A 25,763-nucleotide genomic window follows, 5' to 3' on the forward strand; every position below is an offset into this window, starting at 1 on the left:
ATACCAATTAGAAAGATACCAATGGCCTCTAGCCCTATGAAAAGGATTCAGATCTAAGCAGAAGTGAATACCATTGCAATGAATAAATCCTCCTTTTAAAGAGAAACTTTAAGGCATCTATTAAGGCTTCAAACTCCTGAGAAAGGGGAGAAAACAATTTTAGGCGCTGTACTGTACTGTACACAGAATGTACTGTAGTCATGTACTGTACACAGAGATACAAGTTTGACACTTTGAACAGGGTAAACATGCTACTTGTGCATCTACTGACAAAACAAACACCATGACTACAATGGCCAACTATCATAGTTGATGCAGCAGAATAGGGCTTTCTAGCAGGAACTGTTTGAGAATATTAAAGTGGCACATATCTGTAATTCCAATAGTGATCTAACAATGGCCTCTTCCTTTTCCTGCTGTTGGCAAAGGTTACGGTTTGCTACACACACAGCCCTGGTGCGTTCTTGTGATCCATCACTGAATGAACTGGTGATCAAAATAGTCCATTGCACTCCATTGCTCCTTCACCAGAGATGCATGCCAAGCTAAATTCCAGAAGCTTCAAGGCCTCTTCGGAAGTCTCTTTTTTGGTGCTGCAGCTGCAGAACTTGCAACGGGGAAGGATTGTTTGTTTGGCTTTGGGTTTTTGGCATGTAGTTTTCAACCATACAAAGCAGTGACCATAGCGACGATATCACCAAGACATGTTTTGCATTTCTATGGCACATTTATATCACAGGGTCTCAAAATGGTGGATTAACTCAATCTCAGAGCTCCCCCACCCCCTGAAGCAGGTGAGATATACAGGCAGATCTGTTCAAGCACAACTGGAATCCAACCACCTCTGGAGTAGGAGGTAGTCATTTAACAGAGCACACCAGACTCCTTCATTCTAAACACTGACAATAATTTGTATGAAATTTGGGAAAGTCATTTAACTTCTCTGCCTCACTTTAATCACTCTAACACGGGAGTAAAAATACTTCACCGGGGAGTTGCAAGGCTCAATCAAGTTGATAATTGTACAGCATTTTGAAGATTACCATGCTACCATATATTCTTTATTATCACCATAGTTAATGACTCTAGTCTAGAATCCTTTCCTGCACTATTATAAGACTGACTTTTCCTAGTGCTTTTCCTAGGAAGGAGAGGTCTTATGATATCCAAATGTCCTTAGACCATAAGCTCCTTGGGACAGGAACTATGTTTTTCTATGGGTGTAGGCAATCCTCAACACATTGTGGGTGCTACCATAATACAAATACTACCTAATTTCCAGTTAACAATCTGCTCAGCTCAAAGAGATTTCCAGGGAGAAGTAAGGAACTGGGTCTGAGGACTGAAGGATCATTCATACACTCAAAACGAAACCCAGGTAAGGAACAGCTACCCAAACAGTGGAAGAAGCAGAGCTCCACACCCAGTAACTACAGGGTTGTGATGTAAGCTATAGAAGTCTGTGTGTGAAAATCATTTGGTTATTCTATTAAAGCCCGGACATAGTAAGGCACAAAGTCTTAGGGAAATACATAGCTTAGTAAAAAAAATGTTGCTAGATCAGCTGACCGGCTACACATATTTACATTCCTATACCGAGAGACAATAAAATAGCATCTTCAGGCCAAACACTGGTTACATAGATTGACATCCAGTTGACTTGGCAAACTGCTGAAGAAAATTACTTGCAAGAACAAGATCTGTTTCAAAAAGTTATGCACTCATTCCGCATCACCATTTGCATCAGCCCTTCCTAAGATGTATTTTATCCCTTATATTCATTTGCATAATTGCTGCAATCAAAGACACTACTTTACAGTAATAACTTTAATGGCAGATTTTTCCAGAGTATTCTTTTTAAAAGATACCCAGCAAGTTTGGTGCACCCATTTGTTAGCAAGAACAAAGAAGCCTAAGCTACATCTCATAGGAAAGGACTGGTGTCAAAAGGGACAGTGGCTTTTTTTGTTTTTGTTAGTTTAACTCTATGGAGGACCACACTGCCAATGATGAATATAGCATTCCAGGCCATAAATCTTACCCATTTATGTGACAATCTAAATGACAGATTGTCAACCACCTAGTTTTCAAAACGATTGCTGGTGTTTTCTACATGCTGGCTTTCAGTGAGGGAGCTGGAGTCTTTCCAGTTGAATACAGGTACATGGCCTTATAAACCAGAGTACTCGGGCATTTTCAAGTTTTCTTCTCCATTTACAGGTTAACGATGAAGGATAAAAAGGTGCATGAGAACATCCGACATACATGGCAATGATCCGGAGGGCACTGGAATATTCTCATTAGCGACTGAGGAGTTACTTCATCAGCGTATGGAGTTGCAAAGGGACCCCAAAAAATTAAAACAGATTCAGAATACGTCAACGTGACAAGTTTACGATTAAACATTTACATTGTAGTAGTACACCTCTACCTCGATATAACGCTGTCCTGGGGAACCAAAAAATCTTACCGCGTTATAGGTGAAACAACGTTCTATCAAACTTGCTTTGATCCACCGGAGTGCGCAGCCCCACCCCCCCGGAGCACTGCTTTACCGTGTTATATCCGAATTAGTGTTATATCGGGTCGCGTTATATCGGGGTAGAAGTGTACCTAGAAACCTCAGCCAGACTAGGGGCTGCACAAACACATAAGAAAGAACAGTCCTCCCTCAAAGAGCAGAGAGTCTAAAAGACGGAAACATAACAGGTGGATGAGACAAGCAGGCTGGGGTGGAGTGGGGGAGATGGGGTAACAGAATACATACAAAAGTGACAGTTAATTACCCTCAATGCAGAACAGACAGCGCAGGGAGATCAGCACCTTCCAGGATCAGGGCCTAATAGAGCAACTTTCTTCAACGCTAAAGCAAGGCCAAAGTTCTCTCCTGCTTTCTTTCGCTACCCGACTGTAATCATTGATAGTGGGGACTTCTATAGCATCTTTCATCTATGGGGCATTTAAGCACTTGACAATTTTGCAGATGAGGAACAGAGACTAAGTGCCTTGTGACAGGCCAAACAGCAAGTCAGTGGCAGGCCTGTCCCCTTTTCACCAGAGCATACATGAACACACACACGCAGCCTTGTTTTAAAAATTGCCCCCTGCGTCTTGTCAAAGCCATCGCTACATCAGCACCATGCTCCTTGTTGAAATCTCTGAGGAGAGGGCCCTGTGCAGAACCAAATGCAGCTCAGAACCCACGGCTTGAACATTACTGCCCTCAGCCATCTGGCCTCCAAATGACCAACTCGCATAAAAGCTCATCTCTGGCTGGGATCAGTGGAGAATTCTGGGAGCTAGTTCAATACATTTGAGGCGCTCAGATAAGTCAGACCTGGATAAAGGGAAGTTGCCCCTTATGGAGAGCATAATTAAATTTAAAAAAAAAATGCTTTCGTGAACATGGGGGGAAGAAGGTAGGTTGGGGGGTGAATCAGACAAGCCATAAATTAAACCAGAGGATATGAATACCATGCAAGCTGCAGTGTGAGGGTTAACGTGGGTCTGGAAACAGTTTAGAGAAAACCTGGTGTGGCTAGGGGCCAGCTTGAATTTAGTTGCTTTGGGCTAATCGTTTCCTTCAGGCAGGCTACTCTAGTGCACTAATAGGTTTTAATAAAAACTTCCAATTGGGCCAGTAAACCCCTCATTAAGCTGTTTTTAAAGCATGAATTTAAGAGCGGCGAGGGTAAGAGGTCATGAGGAGTATTTAATTCACAACGGCTGGCAAGAGGTGCTGTTGTGATTGAAAACACCAGAGTTCAAGTGTCCAGGGCCACATAAACATCCGACTCTGTCACTAGACCTGGTGAAGTGACAGTTTGAAAAATAGATTTAATAAGGCAAAGGGAAAAGTTTCCCACTCTTACACGAGAACTAGGAACACCAGATCACAACGTTAGCCAGGAAAAGGAATTATCAGCATCCAACCACCCCCCCCCCCCAAAACGGAATTCTATCACCATATGGGTGTCCAAAGGGGTCTCCCCAGAGGGATTTGCTACAATTCTTACGGAATGAAACTAGACTCTGCAGATCTGTAAACAGAAAGCAAATTCCACAGAAATAATAAAAAAAAAATTATCTTGCTCATTCTACTACTTTTATCTCCTCTCCACCATAATGCCCATTACCACAGCATGCCTCAGATAAACCCTGTAAGCTACTGATGTAATAAGTGCTACTGTATGCTACTATAATTCTTATGTGCTCTTACCCCATAGACTGAACGCTTTGGTGCATCGTCTCCCTCTGCCACTCTTGGTTTGAACACAGCATCCAAAATATATTCTTTTAATCAGAGTTTGCGCCCAAACCAAAACAATCGCCTAGCTTTGGGCAAGCTGGGATCCAGATGCAAATATCCCAGCTCAGGCCCACCTCCAGTTTTAATGAAAATGTCTTACATCTGTACTGCATTTCAGTTTAGGCTTTGGGATCATGCTGATCTGGCTTCTCCTTAACCCCTGCAGCTTAATCACATTTTTCTTCCATGCCCACAACAATACTAACTGATATTGGAGGACAAATAAGAAAACTCTGCTCTTTTATGCAGAAAGGTCTCCTTGGCACAGAATGCTCCTACCCCTTCTTCAGAAACACTCCCAAAGGAAATGTGCCTCAATCCAGTACAGTAAAATCCAAAACTCTAACCATGCACTTTAACATTTCATTTTATGTCAATGCAAATCTAAAATTCAAGATCCCTAAAGACCTTTTAAAAAGAAAATCCTCCTCTCAGAACAATTTGCATTGAAGTTAAGCGCAAGTGAAGATTTTACAAGTAATGGAGAATTATGGCTCTCAACTTTTTATTCCTCCTCCATTAATCAAAGACTTCACCTGAAACTATGAAATAAGAAGTCTGCTGAGATACAACATAACATTTGGAGCAGGCATAGGTATAGAGTTATTAATTTGCAATTCTGTGTTTACAAGTAAGATAAGAAGAAATATAAATTGAAGACTAAATACAATGAAGTTCTAATTGTCTTCTTTCCCCACCAGAATTTACTGATGTTCTCTGCAAGACTGGAAATTCGCACTCTTATAATACACATTCAACTTTACCTATATAAGTCACTTGCAGGGACTGTGGAAAGTAGACTCTGAACTCTCCCCCAGGAACCATTTATTTTGGCTTTAAACATGAGCCCTTTCTGCATCAAGAATCAAATTAGATAAATTGTTTCCCCACTCCCTCGATTTAAGGGTCATGTTGATAACTGCACACAATTCTCTGGAAGACAAATAGACGCTTTTTTGCCTTCGACAGCTCCAAGTGCTCCTTGTAGAAAAGCAAAAACGCTACTCCAAAAGGTGTCTTATTACATGGTGATAGACTAGCCCCCCCAAACAATGGCATCTTCCTGTAACACATCTGGATCTGTACTCTATAAGGAGAGCCACAGACGCCCATTACAAATCCATAGGATTCTTCCAACCTTTCTGCAACTGTGCTGGTCTTTTCCCACTCCACTGACATCTCGTTCTACCAGCATTTCCTCAGCAATAAGTGACATTATGCCAAATGCTAGGCTATCAAATTACTGTTTGAATTTCTGGGGCACTAATGCATACGCTAGAATGACAAGACAAATGAAAGAAAGCCTACACAGAGCCTATGTTTCAGTGCAGCATCTCTTTCTATAGTTCACTATAAAGCAGAGATAAAGTGAAAACACCAGGAAAAAAAATCGCTGCGTTAACCCACTGAAATCAGGCTCCAGATTAAAAAAACATGTATGGGATTATTTTAGGAGACTCATAATGGGATTTGAAGCCATTAGAATCAAAGAAATGTAGGACTGGAAGGGACCTTGATAGGTCATCTAGTCCAGTCCCCTGCACTGAGGCAGGACTAAGTATTATCTACACCATCCCTGACAGGTGTTTGTCCAACCTGTTCCTAAAAACCATCAATAATGGAGATTCCACAACCTCCCTAAGTAATTTGTTCCAGTGCTTAACCACCCTAACAGTGAGAGCAAGTTTTTCCTAATGTCTAACCTAAATCTCCCTTGATGCAATTTACTCTTATTCCTTCTAGTTCTGTCTTCAATGGTTAAGGAGAACAATTTACCACCCTCCTCATTAGGGCAACCTTTTACGTACTTGAAGAATGTTATGTCTCCACTCAGTCTTCTCTTCTCCAGACTAAACAAACCCGATTTTTTTCAATCTTTCCTCATAGGTCATGCTTTCTAGATTTTTCATCCTTTTTCCTGCTCTCCTCTGGACTTACTCCAATTCGTCCAAAAACCCTACCGCCTGAACAGGGACCCCTTCAGATAAACTATTTTTATTCAGAATGGATCCGTAATGACAGAAAATTATACCTACCCCAGGGCTGGTCAGTGGTCTATGAAATTAACTTGGTCGTTTCCGGCTCATTCCAAACTACCAGGAGAGGTACCCTTATAAAAAACACCACCCCTGCCTCCACCATTTAGACCTGTAACTGGCTGGTGAGAATCTTCTCCTGACCTACTAGGGGGTGTCGAAACCCTGCATAAAGCTGGTGAGTCTGTTCCGCTGACTGTGGCAGGTGCAGGTAGCCCTAGGATATTAAAGAGGTGGAAGTGGCCCTCTGAGGCGCTAGAACCAAAGATGTCATGAAGGGGAACCCAAAGGACAGCCAAGCTCCAGGAGGAAGCTCAAACTGGGATTTCACTTGCAGAGCTGCCACAAAAGCCCAGCCCTCAAGGAATTGAGCGTCTGGACACTAAGTGAGCGTGTGCGCTCCACTGAGAACATGATAGTGACTCCATCCGTTCACAAGCGCCTTCTTAGTAGTCTCAGCTGAGAATCAACAGAGGATTAAAGCTATCCAGAGAGCGGTTCCATCAGGTTACAGTTCAGGCACATTAGCCAGATGGTGCTGGAGAACCTTGCACTGCCAGCGTTGTACCTGCCTGGTGGATGAACAAAGGACTTCAGGTTCCAGGAGTATCCGTCTGGCCCCTTTCACCACTACCAACTCGCTAAAACGTGACATTTTAAAACTGAAGTCATCCTTTCCGAATAAGAATAATAAAAAAAAGGCAGAAGGATTACTACAACCCCACTGATTTCAAAACAGGTCTAAGTTCCCAGGCTGCAGCAGCTATAGGATTTGCATTGTAACGTACTCCTTTCACCTTTTAAAGATAAATAGCAAAATGCAAGCCTGTGCGCTGCGAAAGCTGCAGCATGTCTGTTTCACCGTTCATTGCCTGAAGTGGGGAGTGTTTTTAATAACTGTTACCTGACAGCAGTAAAGAGAGCAAAGAGCAAAACCTGTGGCAATACCAGTTGATCCCATTTGGCCTAACAGCTTGTTGTTATTTCCAGCTATTGCCAGACTCTGGAGTTCTTTAAAATTCATGGGGACAGCCTGCAGTTTTCAAGGAGGCTACCAAAATCCATCCTAAGATGTCTCAAAAAAAGCACACTTCCTGCAGGGGAACAGCATCCGTCAGCATTTCCAAAGATCACTCCGGAAATTTTTCAGATAATTCTTTGAAGTAGATGCTACCAAAGCGTGGAACCGCTTTCAAAGCTCAGCAATATTTAATGTATTTCAACAGCAAAAGAAATGGATCACAATGTTGTTGTTTCAGCTATATTATAACAAAAATATTGTGGTTTTCCTGTACTCTCACAAAAGCAGCTTAAGATTTCCATCTCATTCATCTTATTCAGAAATAGCATTTTATCCAAAAATGAAAAGAGAGATCCCACTGCGTACAAAGGACTTGATTAATCAGAGCAGGGTGTTTGTCCATTCAGGAGATAATGCAGACACAGTCAACGTTTTTGGAAGAGCTGAGTTTCCTCTATGACCAATAAGGAAACTGGAAAAAATATTTAAGATGGTCAATACAAGGTAAAACTATGCTGGGTGTCCTCAATAACTTTATGGAAGTAATCAGGTGTTTAAAAAATCCTAAATAATAAAACTAGGTTTTGCCATATGTAGGGAGCCAGGGTGGCTGCCTTCTGAACCGGAGGTAAAAGGGCCTTTCTCTCAGCCGGAGTGGGCGGGGCCAGCCCAAGCTAGCTCCACCCCCCGGAAGGGGAGGGGTGGAACAGGAAGTATAAAGGGCGGGGCCCTTAGCTCAGTCAGAGCAGCACCAAGGAGGGAGGCAGACGCAGACCGCGGGCTGCTCCCTTCAGATCCTGCTGCCGCGCCAGGGGAGGCCCTGGACCAAGGGAAACCGCACCGGGAGGACGGACTGGGGCTGCCAGGACTGCCCGCTGCCGAGTACCCAGGGGAACTGGAGGAGCCGGAGTGGGAGCTGGAGCTGCCAGCAGCCAAGGACTGGAGAGAGCTGGAGGAGCCTGAGCCTGAGGGGGAGCTGGAGCTGCCAAGAGCGGACTACCCCGACGCACTGACGGGATCAGAGGGATCCGGACGAGCGATCGGGTAGGAAGTAGCCCAGGGACAAAGCTGCACAGTGGTGAGTCTGTATCACGGAGGGACCCCGCTGATCCAGTGGCGGGACCCTCGTCCTGCCACCGTCAGGGCCCTGGGCTGGAACGCAGTGGTGTAGGGTGGGCCTGCGTTCCCCTACCCGGCCGAGCCACGCCGGGACCTTTGCCGGCGCTCCCCTGCCTGAGGGGCGCGCTACTGACCTTTGCCGGCGCTCCCCTGCCTGAGGGGCGCGCTACTGACCTTTGCCGGCGCTCCCCTACCTGAGGGGCGCGCTACAGACTCTGGCTGGCAGCCTTTCCGCTGCTAATTCCCCGCTGGCGGAGGCGTAACCCCGGCCAGCCCGTGACGACGTAGCTCCCCACCGCCCCCTAGCGGGTAGGCGGACCGACACCGATCACACCATACAAATCCAAACCAGACCTGGAGAACTCTCCAGCAAGTAGATAATAGATGTGGAAAATAATATTTCTTCCCAGTTCTCCAGCTCTTCATAACACAAAGCATCATGCCTGATGATCCCTGCATATACCCTGTAGGCAATTTCTAGTTCTATCTAGTTCCATTCTGCATTCCCTCTTCAAGGGTATGTCTACACTACCTGCAGGATTGGCGGGCAGCGATCGATCCAGCGGGGGTCGATTTATCGCGTCTAGTCTAGACGCGATAAATCGACCCCCGAGCGCTCTCCCGTCGATTCCTGTACTCCACCTCCGCGAGAGGCACAGGCAGAGTCGACGGGGGAGCAGCAGCAGCCGACTCACCGCAGTGAAGACACCGTGGTGAGTAGATCTAAGTACGTCGACTTCAGCTACGTTATTCACGTAGCTGAAGTTTCGTAACTTGAATCGATCCCCCCCCCCCCCCAGTGTAGACCAGGCCAATCAATTCAAATAATTAACAAGTAAAGGAGGACTCAATCCATTCAAAGGTAAAAAACAGTTCTCTTCCTGTCAGTTTTGAGGGGTAGTCAATAATACATATATAAAAAGAATGGCCTTTACACTAAATTATATAGATTTAATAAATTCTAGTTGTATAGTTTCTGTATTAAAGAGGATTTTATTGGTCAGTGCCAGCCCTGGAACAGGACTCCTCTATTTATCTACAGAACTGGTACAGTACAGTGACAGGGTAAGTTTGCCTGCTCAAAGTGACTCACCCCAACTTGTACAGGTGAATGTATTTAGGTCAGGATACTTAGCACTTATACAGAAAGATGTCTGTTCTAAGCGCTGTATGGACATTCATTCCCCTGACCCCCGTGCGGTATTATCTGCATTTCTCACCAATGGGACAGAGGTGAAATTGATTCCCTGAATTCATACAAGCCACTGGCAGAGCTGGGTCTCCAGATTCCCAACCCCACATTACTACTCCAGTCCATGCTCTTACTCACTCTCAGACCTGGTTTAATCTTTGGCATTGTCATGGGCAAAAAATGAGCTCATACCAACTGTGGTCATCTGACATGTCCAGGAGAAATTGCAGTTAGACCAACCTACATGCTTTCTTTACTTAATACAGGATCTCTCACTAAGTCAATTTCAACATAGACATTAGAGCAGTTTCCCTTTGCTTAAGGTATGTATAGAATATACGGAAGATTTCTTTAAGCTTGATAGAGGACTGAACAGTGCAGAGATTATTATAACTATAATATTCCTTTGTGTGAGTGAGAGAGAGAGAGAAAGAGAGAGAAAAAATAATTTAAAAGCTACCTACCCACAAAATGCACCAATAAATAATTACTGCGGATATTTTTTCTGATTTACATTCACTTACCAAAGGAATACCTGCAAAATAAAATGAAAAAAAAAATTAAAATCTGGGCTAATCATTCTTATTGACCTTTGTCTCAAATTACTTTTATCTCATATGGACTCTGATTTCAAAATGTCTATGGCAACATGTCTGTACTAATGTAAACATTAAATACATAATGTAACAAATGCACTAATGGTGAATTTCTACTCACAGTGGCTAGAGATGTGCAAGGTGTATAAATATTGAATGCAAGCCCAATCAGCTATTTTATTATTTATTTAGATTTAAAATAACTAAGATGCCTGTCCAAGGCTTTACGCACCCTAAAATAATCATAAAAATATATACAATTAAATTAAACCTCAGCAGCTCTGAACTCAGGTCTATTAAAATTTGGCTAGCCAACCACCTACCCTCCAACATCTAGGAAACACACCCTCAGCCTTCTCTGGAGACCCTCTCAAACAAGTGTCCTTTGCAGCATGCCTGGAAAGTCCCCAAATTTGGTCTATTTCAGAGCGGGCAGGGGGAGGACAAGTTCTAGAGTCTCAGAGCCCTCACAGAGGACACACTGCCAGCTGCCCTCTGTTTTATAACCAGGGAAATGAAGCTTGAGCGTCCATACTGACTGTATCAGAGGGGTAGCCGTGTTAGTCTGAATCTGTAAAAAGCAACAGAGGGTCCTGTGGCACCTTTAAGACTAACAGAAGTATTGGGAGCATAAGCTTTCGTGGGTAAGAACCTCACTTCTTCAGATGCAAGAATTCATACTGACTGTGACACTACAGTGCAGGAGGAGAGGCAGTTCCAGGCCACTTAGGGCTAGTGATTTTGTATTTTAAAAGAGAAGGTGCATGAACTAGTGGAATGACTATAGGATGGAAGCCAGGGACGTCTGAATTCTAGTCCCAACGCCCATGCGAATTCCCTCTATGACCTTCAGTTAGGTCACTCCATGTCTCAATTTCACCGTATGTAAAACAGCAATAAAAATTTATTAGTAAACACGACAGATAAGTAAGACACACATTTAAAGCGCTGTCCAGATAAATATTTTTATTCACTGAAAAAATGTGGTGTCTTGCTAAAGAGCGAGGAACATCTACGCCCTGTCATATCTAATTTATCAAGGTTGTCAGTTCTCCAGAATGAACCAAGATGATATTTATTATTATTCTGTCGGTGTTTAATGGATGAACATGCCTTCGACGGGAACGAATGGTGATACTGTACTGCTTCCCGTGTCTTCAAAGATGCTCCGGGATGAAAGAAGATATCTGTATTACTGTAGTGCCTATCGGATCCCATTGCTCAAGGTGTCCAAACCCATAGTTGGAAACAGCCCCTGCCCAAAGGGTTTACACACCTAATAGATAAGAGAGACAGAGGCATGGACAGATCAAAGGACTTGACCAAGGTCACAGCCAAGCCAGGAATACAACCAAGGTCTCCTGACTCCTTGTCCAGTATCCTAGCCACTAGACCAGACCGCCTCTACAATACATAAGACTAAATGCATTCTCCTGCAAATCCAGTTGAAGTAAACAGGAGTTGAAGGTGCTCATTCTTCAGAATCAGCTACCAATACACATTTTTACTGCAACTTTCAAAGCTGCCTATGGGATTTGTATGCTCTCCTCTCACTAGTTATAACTCAAGTCCCTGCCATCTGATAACACCACAAAATAAGGGTCCGATACCACTGAACACCCAAAACTCCTGTTGATGTCAAGTGGGAGTTTTAGGTGCTGAAGGAGTGAAGTCTGGTTTTTAAGAGGACAAGGCCATATAGGTGTAGTGCAATGGCTTTCAACCTCAAGAAACAGGCTCTACCTCCTACAGTTGAACCTTACGAATGCACACAAAAAACTACTGGTCTTCCTGCCTTTCAGGAAACATGCTACAGGGAGGTCTTATATAGTATTTCCAAAGGGAAGCAGCGCGGGCCAATGGATAGGGCACTGAACTCTGCTATCTACCTCCCATGCGACAGCACACAAGTCACTTTCACAACATTTACCTTACTTGGTAAGTTTACCTGAAAAAGGAAATATTATATATTACTGACATTTTAATTATTTATTATTATTATTATTATTACTACAAAATGTGCTAGGGCATATTTACTAGCACATTACAAAGCATGGTAAAACAGAAAACCAAAGTACAATTGATAAAATAAACCTACAAGGATTTTTTTTGTTTTTTTTTAAAAGGGCCTCTCCTCACTTTGTGCCTTTGCTAACTTGCAAAATTCAGCAATCCACAGTGAGCAGCATCCTAGCCATAAGTACAGTTTAGTGAGGTTGTACTGTGTGGTTATTCATTGATATTTTTTCCAAAACATCCTCAGCACTTTTCAGTCAAAGATGCAGCCAAGCTCCATTGACAGTGTTAAAAACTTTACAACCATTGTTAGAACCTAAAGGATATTGCTATAGTGCTGAAAAGCCAATATTCACTTTCACAGGTGGACTATTTACTCACGTCTTTGATTATTTTTTTTAAACAAATGACAGGAGTTCATCCAATACGTCTGCTGCTACTGGATGCGTGATTTGAATGGTGCTAATTACAGCCAATTGGAAACCGGAGTTTCCATTCTGCGGGAAATTGCAACATTTTGAAATTTGTACTCAACTCAAATCAGAACAAAAGCCAACATTAAGTAGGTTTCCTGTGGAATGAAAATTCCCAACTAATTTCAATTTGGAACCATTAAAACATTTTGTTTCGATAACGTAGAAAAACATTTTCTTTTGATTCATTATTGACTTTTATTTGGTAATACATTAAAATTAATATTTGGCTGTCTTAAAGTCAAAATGAAACATTTTGACATTACCAAAACAAAAATAGCTGAAACAATTCAATCATTCATTTCAACCTTTTTCCCCCCATCAAAAATTTCCTCAAAAATCAACATATTCCCATGAAATATTTTTATTTCAATGAAACTATTTTCTGATAGAAAAAATGCTTTGAGGGCACTAGCGTGAGGGGCACTGACACGAGTCTATCTCCTGGCACTGGGAAACATGTGCCCAGCTGCAGTGTCTACATACCTAATTGGACAAGAAATGTGAGTAAATGTTTGCAAGATCATAGTCTATACTTAGTCGTGCTTTTAGGCTCAGGTCCCAAAACATGCTTTCTTCTGCGCTTTCCAATCCCATATAGGTACAATTAACACTGATGTGTAATGTACCACATGCCACTTTTTTTAAAGACAAAAAATTAGAAAAGTTTAAAAAAAAACTACTTTGTGTGCTACTGGAGCACATCCTACTGTGATGTGCAAATGTTTTCTTCTCTCTCTCTCACACACACACACACTTCCAACAGTTATAAAATCAATCAATCCAAGTACTTTATTGCATATTTAAACAACAATTTCACACGGGGCTACTGTTGCATAGAAGCCATTATCTTCAAAAGCACAATAAGTTTTAACATTCTTAATAAAAGTGGCTCTGTATAAAAGATATCTGTCATTAAGGGCACCTCCACTTCACTGCTCTCCACCACGGCTGTGGTGCAGTTAAATATAAACTTGTACGAATTATTCTTTTTTCCTTGGCAGACGTAAAGAACCCCCTGAGGCCCATTCCAAAAAACACACAATCAGGAATTAATAAAAAATTGTATTCTTTTCAACCACATTAAGTTTTCTGACGTGTGTCTGTTGCTGATTACATCAATCTAGGCTCCATAACTTGTCATGTGATGACAAGCAAACACTTGTGAATTTATTTCTCTGAAGACGCTCATGATACAAATGCCAAGGAAACCAAACCGAACGGCTCACTATGAGTCCATAAACACAGCAGGGTCTCTTATGGAGATTTTCAAGACACAAATGACAAGAAGGTGCCTAACGCCCATTGACTTTGAATAGGAGTTAGGGGCTTAGTTGCCATTTATGCTTTTGAAAAAATCAGCTCCTTACCAACACACAGTAAGAAGGACTATTTTTAAATAGTGCTTTCTCTCCCCATAGCCTCCCTTAGAATTTGGCAGAAACGTTTAATAAAAACAGATTACAGAAAGAGAGAGAGTTAAGTAAAAGTGTGGGTTTGGTTTTGCAAATTGCAACAGTGAATCATTTTGGGTCTGCAGATTGTCAGAACTGGGAATTTCACAAACTCAACATACTATTTTCAGCTCATGGTGTATGGATTACATAAATCACATTATATTTCTGTTCCCTAACTGGATGAATTAGGTCATTAGCCAGCACAATGTGAATTACATATTTAAATGCAAAATGGTAAATTGTGACTTTTACAATTAAATATACAATCAAAATTCACTTTTAAGCAAATATTTGAGCTAAAATTGTGCTGATTAAGTTTCAGTGCTGCAATATTCATGGAACGCAAAAATGAAAGGGTAGTGAACATGTTTTTAATTAAATTTGCTTCAGATGAAAACATTCATAAAAAAAATTCCACTATTTATACATACATTGTTGCTAGAAGTCAGTGAACTTGGAAATGTAACATTTTCCATACAAAACAAATTATTTGGATCGCTAATTGGAAATTGCTCAGTCTTTCAATTATTATTTTTTGGTTTAAATATATAAACTTGACTAACCTACAGCAATATTAAGACCTATCCAGTGATGGTGACCTTCTGTAATGGAAGCACCGGTTAATATTCATAGAAGGAAGTGTAGTTTCAGGAATGGATTTGGAGGTTCCCAAAGCATATTATTGGAAATGAATGATTATGCAGCAAACGTCGCCTGTCTCCACTCTGTAAAGGTACTCTGCTTCTAGGTGGAGTCACTCAGTAGTTACCATTCACTGCTATGAGCATCAGACCCCTCACCGTCTAATTAGAAGGCGAGGCAATTTGGAAGCAAAGATTTGCAAACTCAGCCAAAATGTGTAATCTCATCAAAAAAATAATCCTGTCACATTAACTTGATGTATTTTCCATAAACCCATGTTGATTTTCATTACATTACCCTCCTCTAGTTCTTTATTGATCCAGTCCTGTATCAGCTGCTCCATTATCTTGCCTGGCATCGATGTCAGGCTGACAGGCCCATCATTACCCTAGTCATCCTGTTTACTTTTTTTTTTTTTTTAAATTGGCACAATATTAGTTTTCTTCCAGTCTTCTGGAACCTCCCCAGTTCTCCGATACTTACTGAAAGTAACCATTAACGGTCCAGCGAGCTCCCCAGCCAGCTCTTTTAAAACTCTTGGATGTAGGTTACCTGGACCTGCTGATTTAAAAATGTCTAAGTTTAGTAGCTTCTGTTTAACATCCTCCAGAGATACTAGTGGAATGGAAAAAGTGCTATCACACATCCAATGGGGCTTTCAGAGCAGTGTGCCTCCAGGGTGAGAAGCACGATCATCCCTGAAATACTATCATCCAAAACAAGGTATATCATATGTCCTCCACCTTCTCCTGGGCACAAAGCCACGCAGAAGACTTCTGAAACACCAATATGAAGAATCCAGTGAATCTATGTATTGATGGCCATGTGGCCACCTAGCAGCTCTCAATATAAGGAGACATGACTTCTCTGCTCCTACGGACTCGACTTTGATGCTTAACAGAAGGAAGACTATTTCCTGAATTTAATTTTGAGCATGGGTGCAGTTGGGTCTGAATTAAAAACAGCCATACAGGGTTTCAGCAGAGAAATCTCCCAACCTCAAAAAAAGGGCCTGATTGGAGAGGGCAGCTATTTTAACGGATCAGACGTACAACAAATCCTCCCGCAGAGGTTCAATTTGTCCCCATAATCCTGCTTCAGAGGCGAAAGTGAAATCAGGCACAGAGATTGCTCCAGAGACCTTTCCAGTGGCTAGCCCTTGTCTCCCTTCCCCCACGTTGGCCCTGTCTGGGAATCTCAAAGAAGGAGGTGGCCTGGGGCTCACGGATGGACGCCTCAGAAGATCCACCCTGAGCTACTGCATGAGTTCCACACAGGCCAGATGGGCCTGTGTTTCTCCTGGAGGCCCCAGCCTAGATACACGGAGGGATCCCCTGGGAGGTCTGTTATAGAGGTGGCAGCAGGGAGGGAGAACTGGGCCTGGAGGCCCTTCCCACAAAGTTGAGCATTGGCAGTGTCCGTGCTGTGTCCAGTGCCCTCTGTCTGTAGCCCAAGCAGCGGAGGCAGCTTGGCTTCTCAGTTAGGAGCGTAGCTGCTGACGCAGGCTCTAGGGACTCATGCGCTGGCTGCCCTCCTGCTGCTGGTTCCCCTCAAGGCAATGGAGGAAGGTGACCTGCTTGCCCCTGGAGCTGGTTTCTCCATCCTGTCCGGCTGCTTTCCTGCCCAGTGGGTGGGGCTGAGGAAACCCCACACAAACTGGGCTGGAGAAGAGGAGAGGCACTAAACTCTGCCCACGGAGACTGCCAAGCGCCCCAGCGAAACATTCCCTCAGACCTCTCTTTTTGCCTCTGGTGGGAGCTGGCCTAGCACACCCTGACCACGCTGCTGCAAATGCCTCCAATGGGGAAGCAGAGCTGAGGGCACAGTCTCCCCAAAAGGCAAATGCAGCCATCTGGGAATTAGACAGACACACGACTGAGCAGACACCGTCGTCAGAGCTTTGAAATAAAGGCTCAAGTTTCCTTCCGAAAAGCGTGGCAGCAGGGAAGGCTGGCTGGTCTACCTGCCACCAGGGAGACAGCTAAAACTGCAGGCTACATCGGGGGACAGAGCGTTCCCCACTAGCAGTGGCAGACAGACAGACGGTTCTGGCCACAAGCAGGCTGAAGTACCCACTGCAATGGATCAGTGGACTGTAGCATGATGAATACTGTAGATCATAATCTCAATTAAGCTCCCCGCATTGTATCAATCTGTTTATCTCTTTTCAAACTCAGACTGTCAGCTCTTTGAGGCAGGGACTCTGTTTTCCCTCTGTGCCCATGTACAGCGCCAAGCGCAATGGGGCCCCGATCCCGTAGTGGGGCCTTTAGGCATTATTACAACCAAACAAAAAAAGTAATGATTAAAGGAACCTCAAGTTACACACTTGGAAGCCACAAAAGACAACAATCCATCAAAGCGATACAACGGAACCACTCCAGTTCTTCATTAATTTAGGATGCATCATTAAGTCAAAAGCGTGGGGCAAGTAACATCTTTGAGAGCTGGTTTCAGTTGTTGCCAAGCCTTAGTATTCCACAGCGGTAGTCGCGGGGGGGGGGGAAGGAAATAAGCTAGAATGGTAATAAGTGAAACCACTTGTCTTGGTTTCTGGATTCATTTTATTGTGGTCACAGATCTCTAAAAGCTGGGATGCTGAGCTCTGTAATCACAACATCCACATTTAAATGGAGAGCTATATTTTAGAAAGCGAACTTGAAAATTAAAGTTTGTTTCTCTCTTTCTCATGGTGGTGGAAAATGTACTGACAAGGGAGAGTTAAAAGGGATTGGAAAGAAGAGGGACTTCTGGCAAACTGAGAAATGCCACCTAATGGAGCAATGCTGGCTATTTAAACAATTATATGGAATGGCTAAATGATAGGGCATTCTCACAAAGTTCTCTACACGGTGTAACAACTATCAGTTCCCGTAGTCACTGAAAGGGGCAATGTACCATTTTATTGTCCCCTTGCAAAGCAGGCTACAGGGCTTGGTTAAAAGTCAACCAAAAATGGAATTACCTAACTGAAAGCTGGTGGAAGCCAAGGCTTCTGTCTGTGCTCATTTCCAAAGCTAAAAGTTGTTATGGGACCTGGCTTAGGCAGCTGCAGAAGTAGCCAAATTCAAATGAAGTCAGCTTTGGTTAGACTGTTCCAGTGCCAAAACCAGTCACTGAAATGGCAGCCCATGGAATCCTGCTTGAAGCTGCTCCTTAAATTGGACTATGAATCAAAAGCACAAAACGTGACACCGGCGCAGGAAGCAAAGAGGGAGAATGAAAGGAAGTATTGCAAACTTTTCCCCACTTTGGGTTGGATCTGACTCCCGCTGAAATCAATAGGAGTCTTGCCATTGACTTCAATGGGAGCCGGATCGGGCTGCCCCACTGTTATGGAAATCACCGTGCTTATTGAGAGAGATAACAATTCAAAGTGCAAAATTGTGCACAGCAAGTGAAAACAGATAGTTGGTGGGAAAAAACAAAAAGGTTGCTGGTTTAAATAAGCTGAAGCCCTGGAACAAAAGGTCAGTTCTATTCGAGTATTTTTGGGTGTATCTGTGCACATGCACACACACCGTCAGGGAAGACAGAGATGACAGAAACACTAGAGTTCAGCTTTCATATAGAAAATAGTAGTCGGAAAGTTTCATACACCACCTGTTGACACCCTGTTTGGCAGACGTATTCTGCCTGTCTGGCTGTCAGTTCCTTGTTTTATTCCTAAATAAAGTCTTCCTGGAACCTCCAGGATTTATGTAAAGTCATATAGAATTTCACAGAACAACCTTCCTATGGTTTTGTTTTTAACAATCCTATAGACGGAATATAATTCCCTGTTAAATACGAGCCTATAGAAAGGCTATCATTTTCTTCCACATTCTGTAGGTTTTACAGTAGTTTCTATACAAACCTTTTGGTTTCTTCCACATTAAAGTTCTATAAGACTCTAATTCCTTATTCTGAAAGTACTATACGTTTCCACATACCTTCTGCTATCGATTACAGGGGCTTGTCCCAGGGGGCCTGAATCTACTGATTCTCAGAGAGAGAACTTCCGTTTATTCAAATATTTCTGAAGCGCTCATCAAACAACATGTCTTGACCCTGCAAATATTTACTCTTATAAGTAGTGCCAGGCTAGCTAATGAGCTTACTCTCAGTAGTAAGAGTTTCCAGAATTAGGCCCTTAAAGAAATTAGCGAATACAAAGATTCTGTAGAGAGCTTGGACACTTCCCTAACCCCTGATTGCTTTTAATCTGTACCAATCAGAGCATTAACCTTCTTTCCAACCACAAGCCATCAGGAAGCTCCAAAAAGTTAGATTAGTTAAGAAAGATGAACATATCCTGGGTGGCACTGTCTGCATGAAGGAATTTGGCAAGTTACAACTTCTTAAAAGCATTCATTAAAAACATTATTCGTTCTTTTCTTAAGTCGTTCAGCTGTGGAATCAATACCCAAATCAATATACTGGATACAGCTGAAAATTAGATGTGGCACATAATACGAAATTAAAAATACTCCTCTGGTAGTACCACAGGGCTCTGCCAGAGACACTAGAGACCACACAACCTTCCCATTAACCATGCAATCTTCTGATAAGTTTCTTTCACTGTAAACACACTGAGAGAGAGAGACAGTGTGTATTTCCATGTGTGGATAGAATTTAGAACATTGTAGATGCCACAAAAATCTATATAATAAAATCCACTCCTTCCCTGATGTGTGACCCCCATACCACCACCACTCCCTTTTGTTGATGATCTATTCATTCTTTTCATCAGATTAAATTTAAAATAAAAGGGGTGCAAAAAAAATCGTGTTTTTCACTAACACTGTCTTTGAGATCAGTGCACCAAGTTACATAAAGTTATTCTCCTGTGCTTTTTACGAAGCTAAGCAACTGATACACATCACCAACCTCCTATGTGTTTTCTTAATATTACAGAGACCACTTGCATTGGTCCAATAAAAGATATTGCCTCACCCACCTTGTCTCTAATATTCTGGGACACCACCACTTCTTAATATAGACAGCCAATAGATTTGACATTTAGGTAAGAAGTGCTAAGGATTAAGACAACATGATAAAATGGCTATAAGTTCAAATTTTCAAACAGTTGACTGGAGAAGTTTACATGTAAACATATACAGTACTCATTGCTGTCAGGAGTATCACGGCGTCGTACTGGGAGGACCAACTGTGCCAATGCAGCTGCAATGCTCAGTATCTGATGCAGTCATACCAGTACTGGAACATCTGGAGCAGTTTTATGTATGGACACAAAGTATTTTTACAGGCATTCCAGGTATCTAAACAGTCCCTGGAAATGCTAGAGTTTCCTAGCATAGATATTGACATAGTACCTTATATAAAGATAAGTGCTATACAATATAAGATATCCAGAGCACTTACTAACTGATGAGTCAATAATTTTTTTAAACAGATTTTTGCTTACTCTTACACCAACACAACCTTTAAAACATAAGAACGGCCATACTGGGTCAGACCAAAGGTCCATCTAGCCCAGTATTCTCTCTTCTGACAGTGGCCAATGCCAGGTGCCCCAGAGGGAATGAACAGAACAGGGAATCATCAAGTGATCTATCCCCTGTCGCCCATTCCCAGCTTCTGGCAAACAGAGGCTAGGGATACCAGCCCTGCTCATTCTGGCTAATAGCCATTGATGGACCTATCTTCCATGAACTTATCTAGCTCTTTTTTGAACCCTGTTATAGCCTTGGCCTTCACAACATCCTCTGGCAAACAGTTCCACAGGTTGACTGCGCATTGTGGGAAGAAATACTTCCTTTTGTTTGTTTTAAACCTGCCACCTATTAATTTCATTTGGTGACCCGTAGGTAATTTTAATTTAAGTAAAGCCTAAACTATCTGTTTTACCAACAATACTATAAACCAAAGGAAAAGAAAAATTTCATTTAAGACATTTTTAGACTAAAAAAAGCAGGCTCACACAATCATTGATGTTTCTATACAGTATTAACCCTTCAGCCCTCTGACACGGACACTGATCGCTCTAAAACCAATGGCCCTAGCAGAATTATTATAATTTCCTGGAGTATCACACAATAACATGAGAAGCACTGGCACAAATGGTTTTTTTTTTAATATTTGTATTTAAATAGACAAATTGAATTTGTTATGGATCTGATAATAGGTCTATTGACTAGCATCTTGTGCATGGCAGTAGCCAAAAACTAGACCCAATGCAAATTTAAATCTAACAGAAGGCCAAGAAAAAACAACAAGGCACCTCGATAACTGTACAAAAAAAGTGAGGGTGGGGGAGAGGGCGTGAAATTCTCTTTGATTGCTGCGGCCAACAGTTTTCACCATACAGCATGACATTTGATAACTCTTCCCCTACCAACAAAAGCTCTTTCAGTCCTGAGCTAATCTGGTCCAACTTCATAGACTAGCTCACACTATGGACGAATTGGCCCCATTAGAAAATGTCACTTCTACCTGTTTTTTCAAACCATTTCACCATCATAGAATAAGCAGGGATTTTTGAAGGATCTGAAGGTGCCTAAATCCCATTGACTTTTAATAAGAGTTGGGTTCCTAACCCTCTAGGAATCTTTGAAGATCACAACCTAAATTATTTACAAACAACTAATTGCCTAGTTTTCTTATTCTATTAAATGTTACTTATTGCCTCAAAACAAAACAATGGGTGAGGGGGGAACCACTCTCTTTACTTGGAAATTCCCAACACTTAAATATCTAAAATTCAAAGGCATCTGTGGGATTGTCTTTTATTCGTACGGCACTAGCACCTATCAGGACTGGAGTCCCATTGTGCTGGGCAAACCGATAAATAAGCAACACTCCCGTTTTACAGGACGGTTGATTATACCAAAATGACAAGAGTGGGGAGGGGAAAACTTGATGTTTCGGGGAAAATATTAAATGATTCATGACTGACATCAGCCATCGTTAAATTTTTATCTTTCAAATGCAAACATGTTTTTCATTAGCATCATTAGCTCCCAATTGTATTGAAAAGCAATAGCGTCACATGGTAATAATCTTTGTTTCATTAGTATGTCATATCAACTGCTCACAACATTCTTTGAAACTGATACGCTCGTTCTTTTCTGTATGAGTAGGAAGTGCCAAAAGCAGCTTCCTCTACAGGAAGGATGACCCCCTGAGATCCTTTAACTTTCGGTTTAAGTTTCTAGAGATAATCCTTTCTTTTTTTTAGGGGAGAGGAGAAAGGGGGATGTCAAGCAGCAATCCTTAATAACAAAGAAATTCCTGAGGTATATTGCCAAAGCAAAGAGCAGATAAAAGAATAAGATTCAACTTTTGTTGTTGTTGTGATACTTTTGAGAGCTAGAGAAACAGACAGAGCCAAGCTGTAATAAAGCTGACTTAAAAAAAAGGTAAGGCCCCTAACACGATTCAAATAATTTCAAATACAGTTGTCAAAATAACGTGTTGCTTTTAATTAAATTTTAAATTCAGCAAAATCTCTGAGCAAGAACACTTTGTAAAAGCACATACAAAAGTTACACACCGTATTAATCATCTGCATTTCTTGAGTATTTTTTATGAGGGCCTATATGAAGATGCCCAGTGCTCCTGTGAGACAGGTAAGCATTCTTACCTCCACTTGGCAGAAGAGTAAACTGAGCCACAGATGGATGAAATGGCTTGTCCAAGGTTAAAACAAGTCAGTGGACAAACACACACCTCCCACTTCTGCAGTGAAAATGTCTTCCTGATGGTCAGTGCATAAGAGTCAAGGTGTGAGGATTCTATTCCCATTTCTACCACTGATTTCCTGCATGGATCACGAACCCTCAGGACTTGTCTACATGGGGGACGCTCAGGAAAGGGTTAAGCCACAGTGAACAAGGCTACTTCACTTCTGAATAAGCATCCACACAGGGGATTAATGCACTTTGACTTCACATCTTTAATTAATTTACCAACTTTCTGAGCGGCACCAAGAAGATTTGCCCTCAATGCCTCAGGCTCCCCATTGATAGAAAGGGGCATAATATTTATGGAATGTTAAGAGGCTATGTTTATGCCTTGCAGAACTCGGAGATCCTCGAATGGAAGGAAATATAAAAATCCACAGTATTGTTTCACACTTTGTACAACGCCATTTCTCTGCTTTCACCTAAAATGCATTCCTTTTTTTGTTTCAGTTTTCAGCCAACCAGTCTCCTTCTCCTAAAAAAACTCCATCAAGAAGTCACATTTGACAGAGGGGAAAGAACAGTTTTCAACCCCTCCCTCAGCCTTCCTTCAATTCTCTCCATCCCTGGGGCTCAGAGCGTACAGCAGAAACCCAGATGGATTTAGAGATGGTGCTACCAGAGGTGAAAGTAAGCCAGTACGGTCTGGACTGGGCCGGCTTCTCTGGCGGTGATTTAAAGGGCCCAGGGCGCCGGCCACTGCGGGGAGCCCCGGGCCCTTTAAATCACCGCCGGAGCTCTGGCAGCCGGGCTTGGGCAGGGATTTAAAGTGCCCAGTGCGCCGGCCACTGTGGGGAGCCCCGGGCCCTCCCTGGAGCTGGTGTCGACAACTGAGAAGAGAAGCTACATAGTTTTGCATGTCCTTTTAATTTTGCTCATCTTTGGTTTTGATCTCCAATACTAAGGAGGCCTCGTTCCCACTACCTGATCAAAGAGGCAAGATCAAATAATCTAATCATCCAGTTTTATAACCCTAAACAGTGCTGAAGTCTCATTTTGATTTATCTCACGCTAAACTCTATAGCACATTGGCTTGTTTATTACATTTACATTTTTCTCTTATTCAGAATAAGCTCTGAGGCAAATAAATGGAACTGCTGTATTCATTAACAGCCACACTTGACAGAGTATCACACCTGTTTAATAAAATCTTCAGATGTTGTACCCCATAGCAGACAAACATGAAAAGGTAACGTTCGCACCAAATCCCTGTGTCTGCAATTCATCCCCTCAAGATAGTAAACGGAAAAAAAGTGTCATTAATCTTCACAAATGGAATACTGTACGTGAAAACAGGAACACTGTCATTTACACAGAAACAGTTTGGGTCGGTCAGAGTTTCTATGAAAAGGGTGGTGTCCCAATTACTATAAAGCCTCATGTATGGAGAACAATCACCCAGGCGTAACAAAGATCCATCAAGCTGCCCGTTGCTGGTTATTGCTCTGCACTGCCAAGCAGAGATGTGGACGCATTTCTCAGCAGGAACGGGAACATGGGATAACCTGGGTACTATAGGCATGTCAGATCCCAGGCAAAATGGGTTTATGGAAAAGAGACCTGGTCTAACTTGATATTTTGTTTTATGAGATGACAAGTTTGCTTGATACAGGCAATAGTGTTGATGTAATAGACATTGATGTAATCAGGCATTTGACTTGGTACCGCACAACATTTTGATTAAGAAACTAAAATGACACAAAACCAACATGGCACACATTAAATGGATTAAAAACTGGCTAAATGATAGGTCTCAAAACGTAACTGTAAACAGGCAATCCTCATTGAGCGGGTGTTTTCCTAATGGAGGCCCACAGATATCAGTTCTTGGCCCTACACTATTTAAAACTTTTATCAATGATCTGGAAGAAAACAAAAATCATCACTGATTTCCAGGTGACACAGCAGGCACTTTTCTCCCTGTCTCCTCCATCCTCAATATTAGTCTATAATAATCAGTACTAGTTCCCCATTTTTTTTCCAAAGTCTAGTTCAAAACTGCCCTTGCTGTTTTAAGAACCTCCTTGAACTTGCTGTAGCACACCTTATTAAATCTTCTCTCGAGGCCCCTTTCCCTGCGACCTTCATTAAAGCTCATCTACGTGGATATATTGACCAGAATAGGTATTGTGGAATAAGTGATTTTTCAATAGCTGTTCCAGAATAGCTCCCCGTGTAGACATGCTAGTCTGGAATAAAAGTGACTTTTATTCCAGAGTAATTAGCTTGCTTCCAAACATTCTAGAATAAAATCACTTTTATTCCAGAACAGCATCCACCTGGGGGGCTATTCTGGAATACGTTATACCCATGTAAACAAGCCCTTAATTAGCATGGGGAAATAGGTTTTACTTTGTGTAATGACCCATCCACTCCCAGTCTTTATTCAAGCCTAATTTAATGGTGTCAAGTTTGCAAATTAATTCCAATTCTGCAGTTTCTCATTGGAGTCTGGTTTTGAAGTTTTTTTGTTGGAGTATTGCAACTTTGAGGTCTGTAATCGAGTGATCAGGAAGGTTGAAGTGTTCTCCGACTGGTTTTTGAATGTTATAATTCTTGACGTCTGATTTGTGTTCACTTATTCTTTTGCATAGAGACTGTTCGGTTTGGCCAATGTACATGGCATTGTACTGGTGGTGTTACAAAAACTCAAGGGAGTATGTTCTACAAGCCAATAAGTAAAATGTTACAGCACTGAGTAGCTACAACGTTCTTTTCAGTGTCTTCCTCCCCTGTGGAAATATTGATGGCGCTACTGCTAACAAATACTTGGGATGACATAAGACCAGGCAGCACACCTTTTTCCACAAGAGAGTGTGAAACTGAGCTGCACTGTACTACTGTACAAACCCCTGAGGTCGTTAGTTGAGTAAACACAATTTGATTCATACTCACATGCCCTTTGGAGCCACTATGCCAGATGGTTTCCAAGTAGATGCAGATGATGTCATATTTAGCCAGGGTTTAGGTGAAGAGGACGTGACTCCTTTAGTCCTGGCCCCAGATACCCAATGTTTTGCCATCATTAGCTGATTGGGCATAATATTAACGGCTTTTGATTTAGTATTAGGGCCTTGTTACAAGGACAGTAATAATGCAGGTCATAAAAGCATGTCTCAGGGGCATGTAATTTAACTGCAGTTAAAATTGCCATTCTTTGCGTTTGCGACCAGGGGCTGCTAACAGGGAGTTTCGCAAGGGAGTTCTCCAGGTGAAG

The 25,763-nt window shown here is 42.2% G+C and overlaps 1 protein-coding gene across 1 annotated transcript in view; it reads right to left on the bottom strand.

Annotated features, from left to right (window-relative positions):
- LMF1 (lipase maturation factor 1) overlaps positions 1-25,763 on the bottom strand; it is a 347,236-nt gene that overhangs the window by 289,398 nt on the left and 32,075 nt on the right. The window contains 1 exon segment of the mRNA XM_026650800.2: positions 10,202-10,212. Coding sequence (XP_026506585.1) covers positions 10,202-10,212 — 11 coding nt within the window.

The sequence above is a fragment of the Terrapene carolina genome, unplaced genomic scaffold, assembly GCF_002925995.2.
Source record: "Terrapene carolina triunguis isolate 2854851 unplaced genomic scaffold, T_m_triunguis-2.0 Scaffold93, whole genome shotgun sequence".
Classification (NCBI taxonomy): domain Eukaryota; kingdom Metazoa; phylum Chordata; order Testudines; family Emydidae; genus Terrapene; species Terrapene triunguis.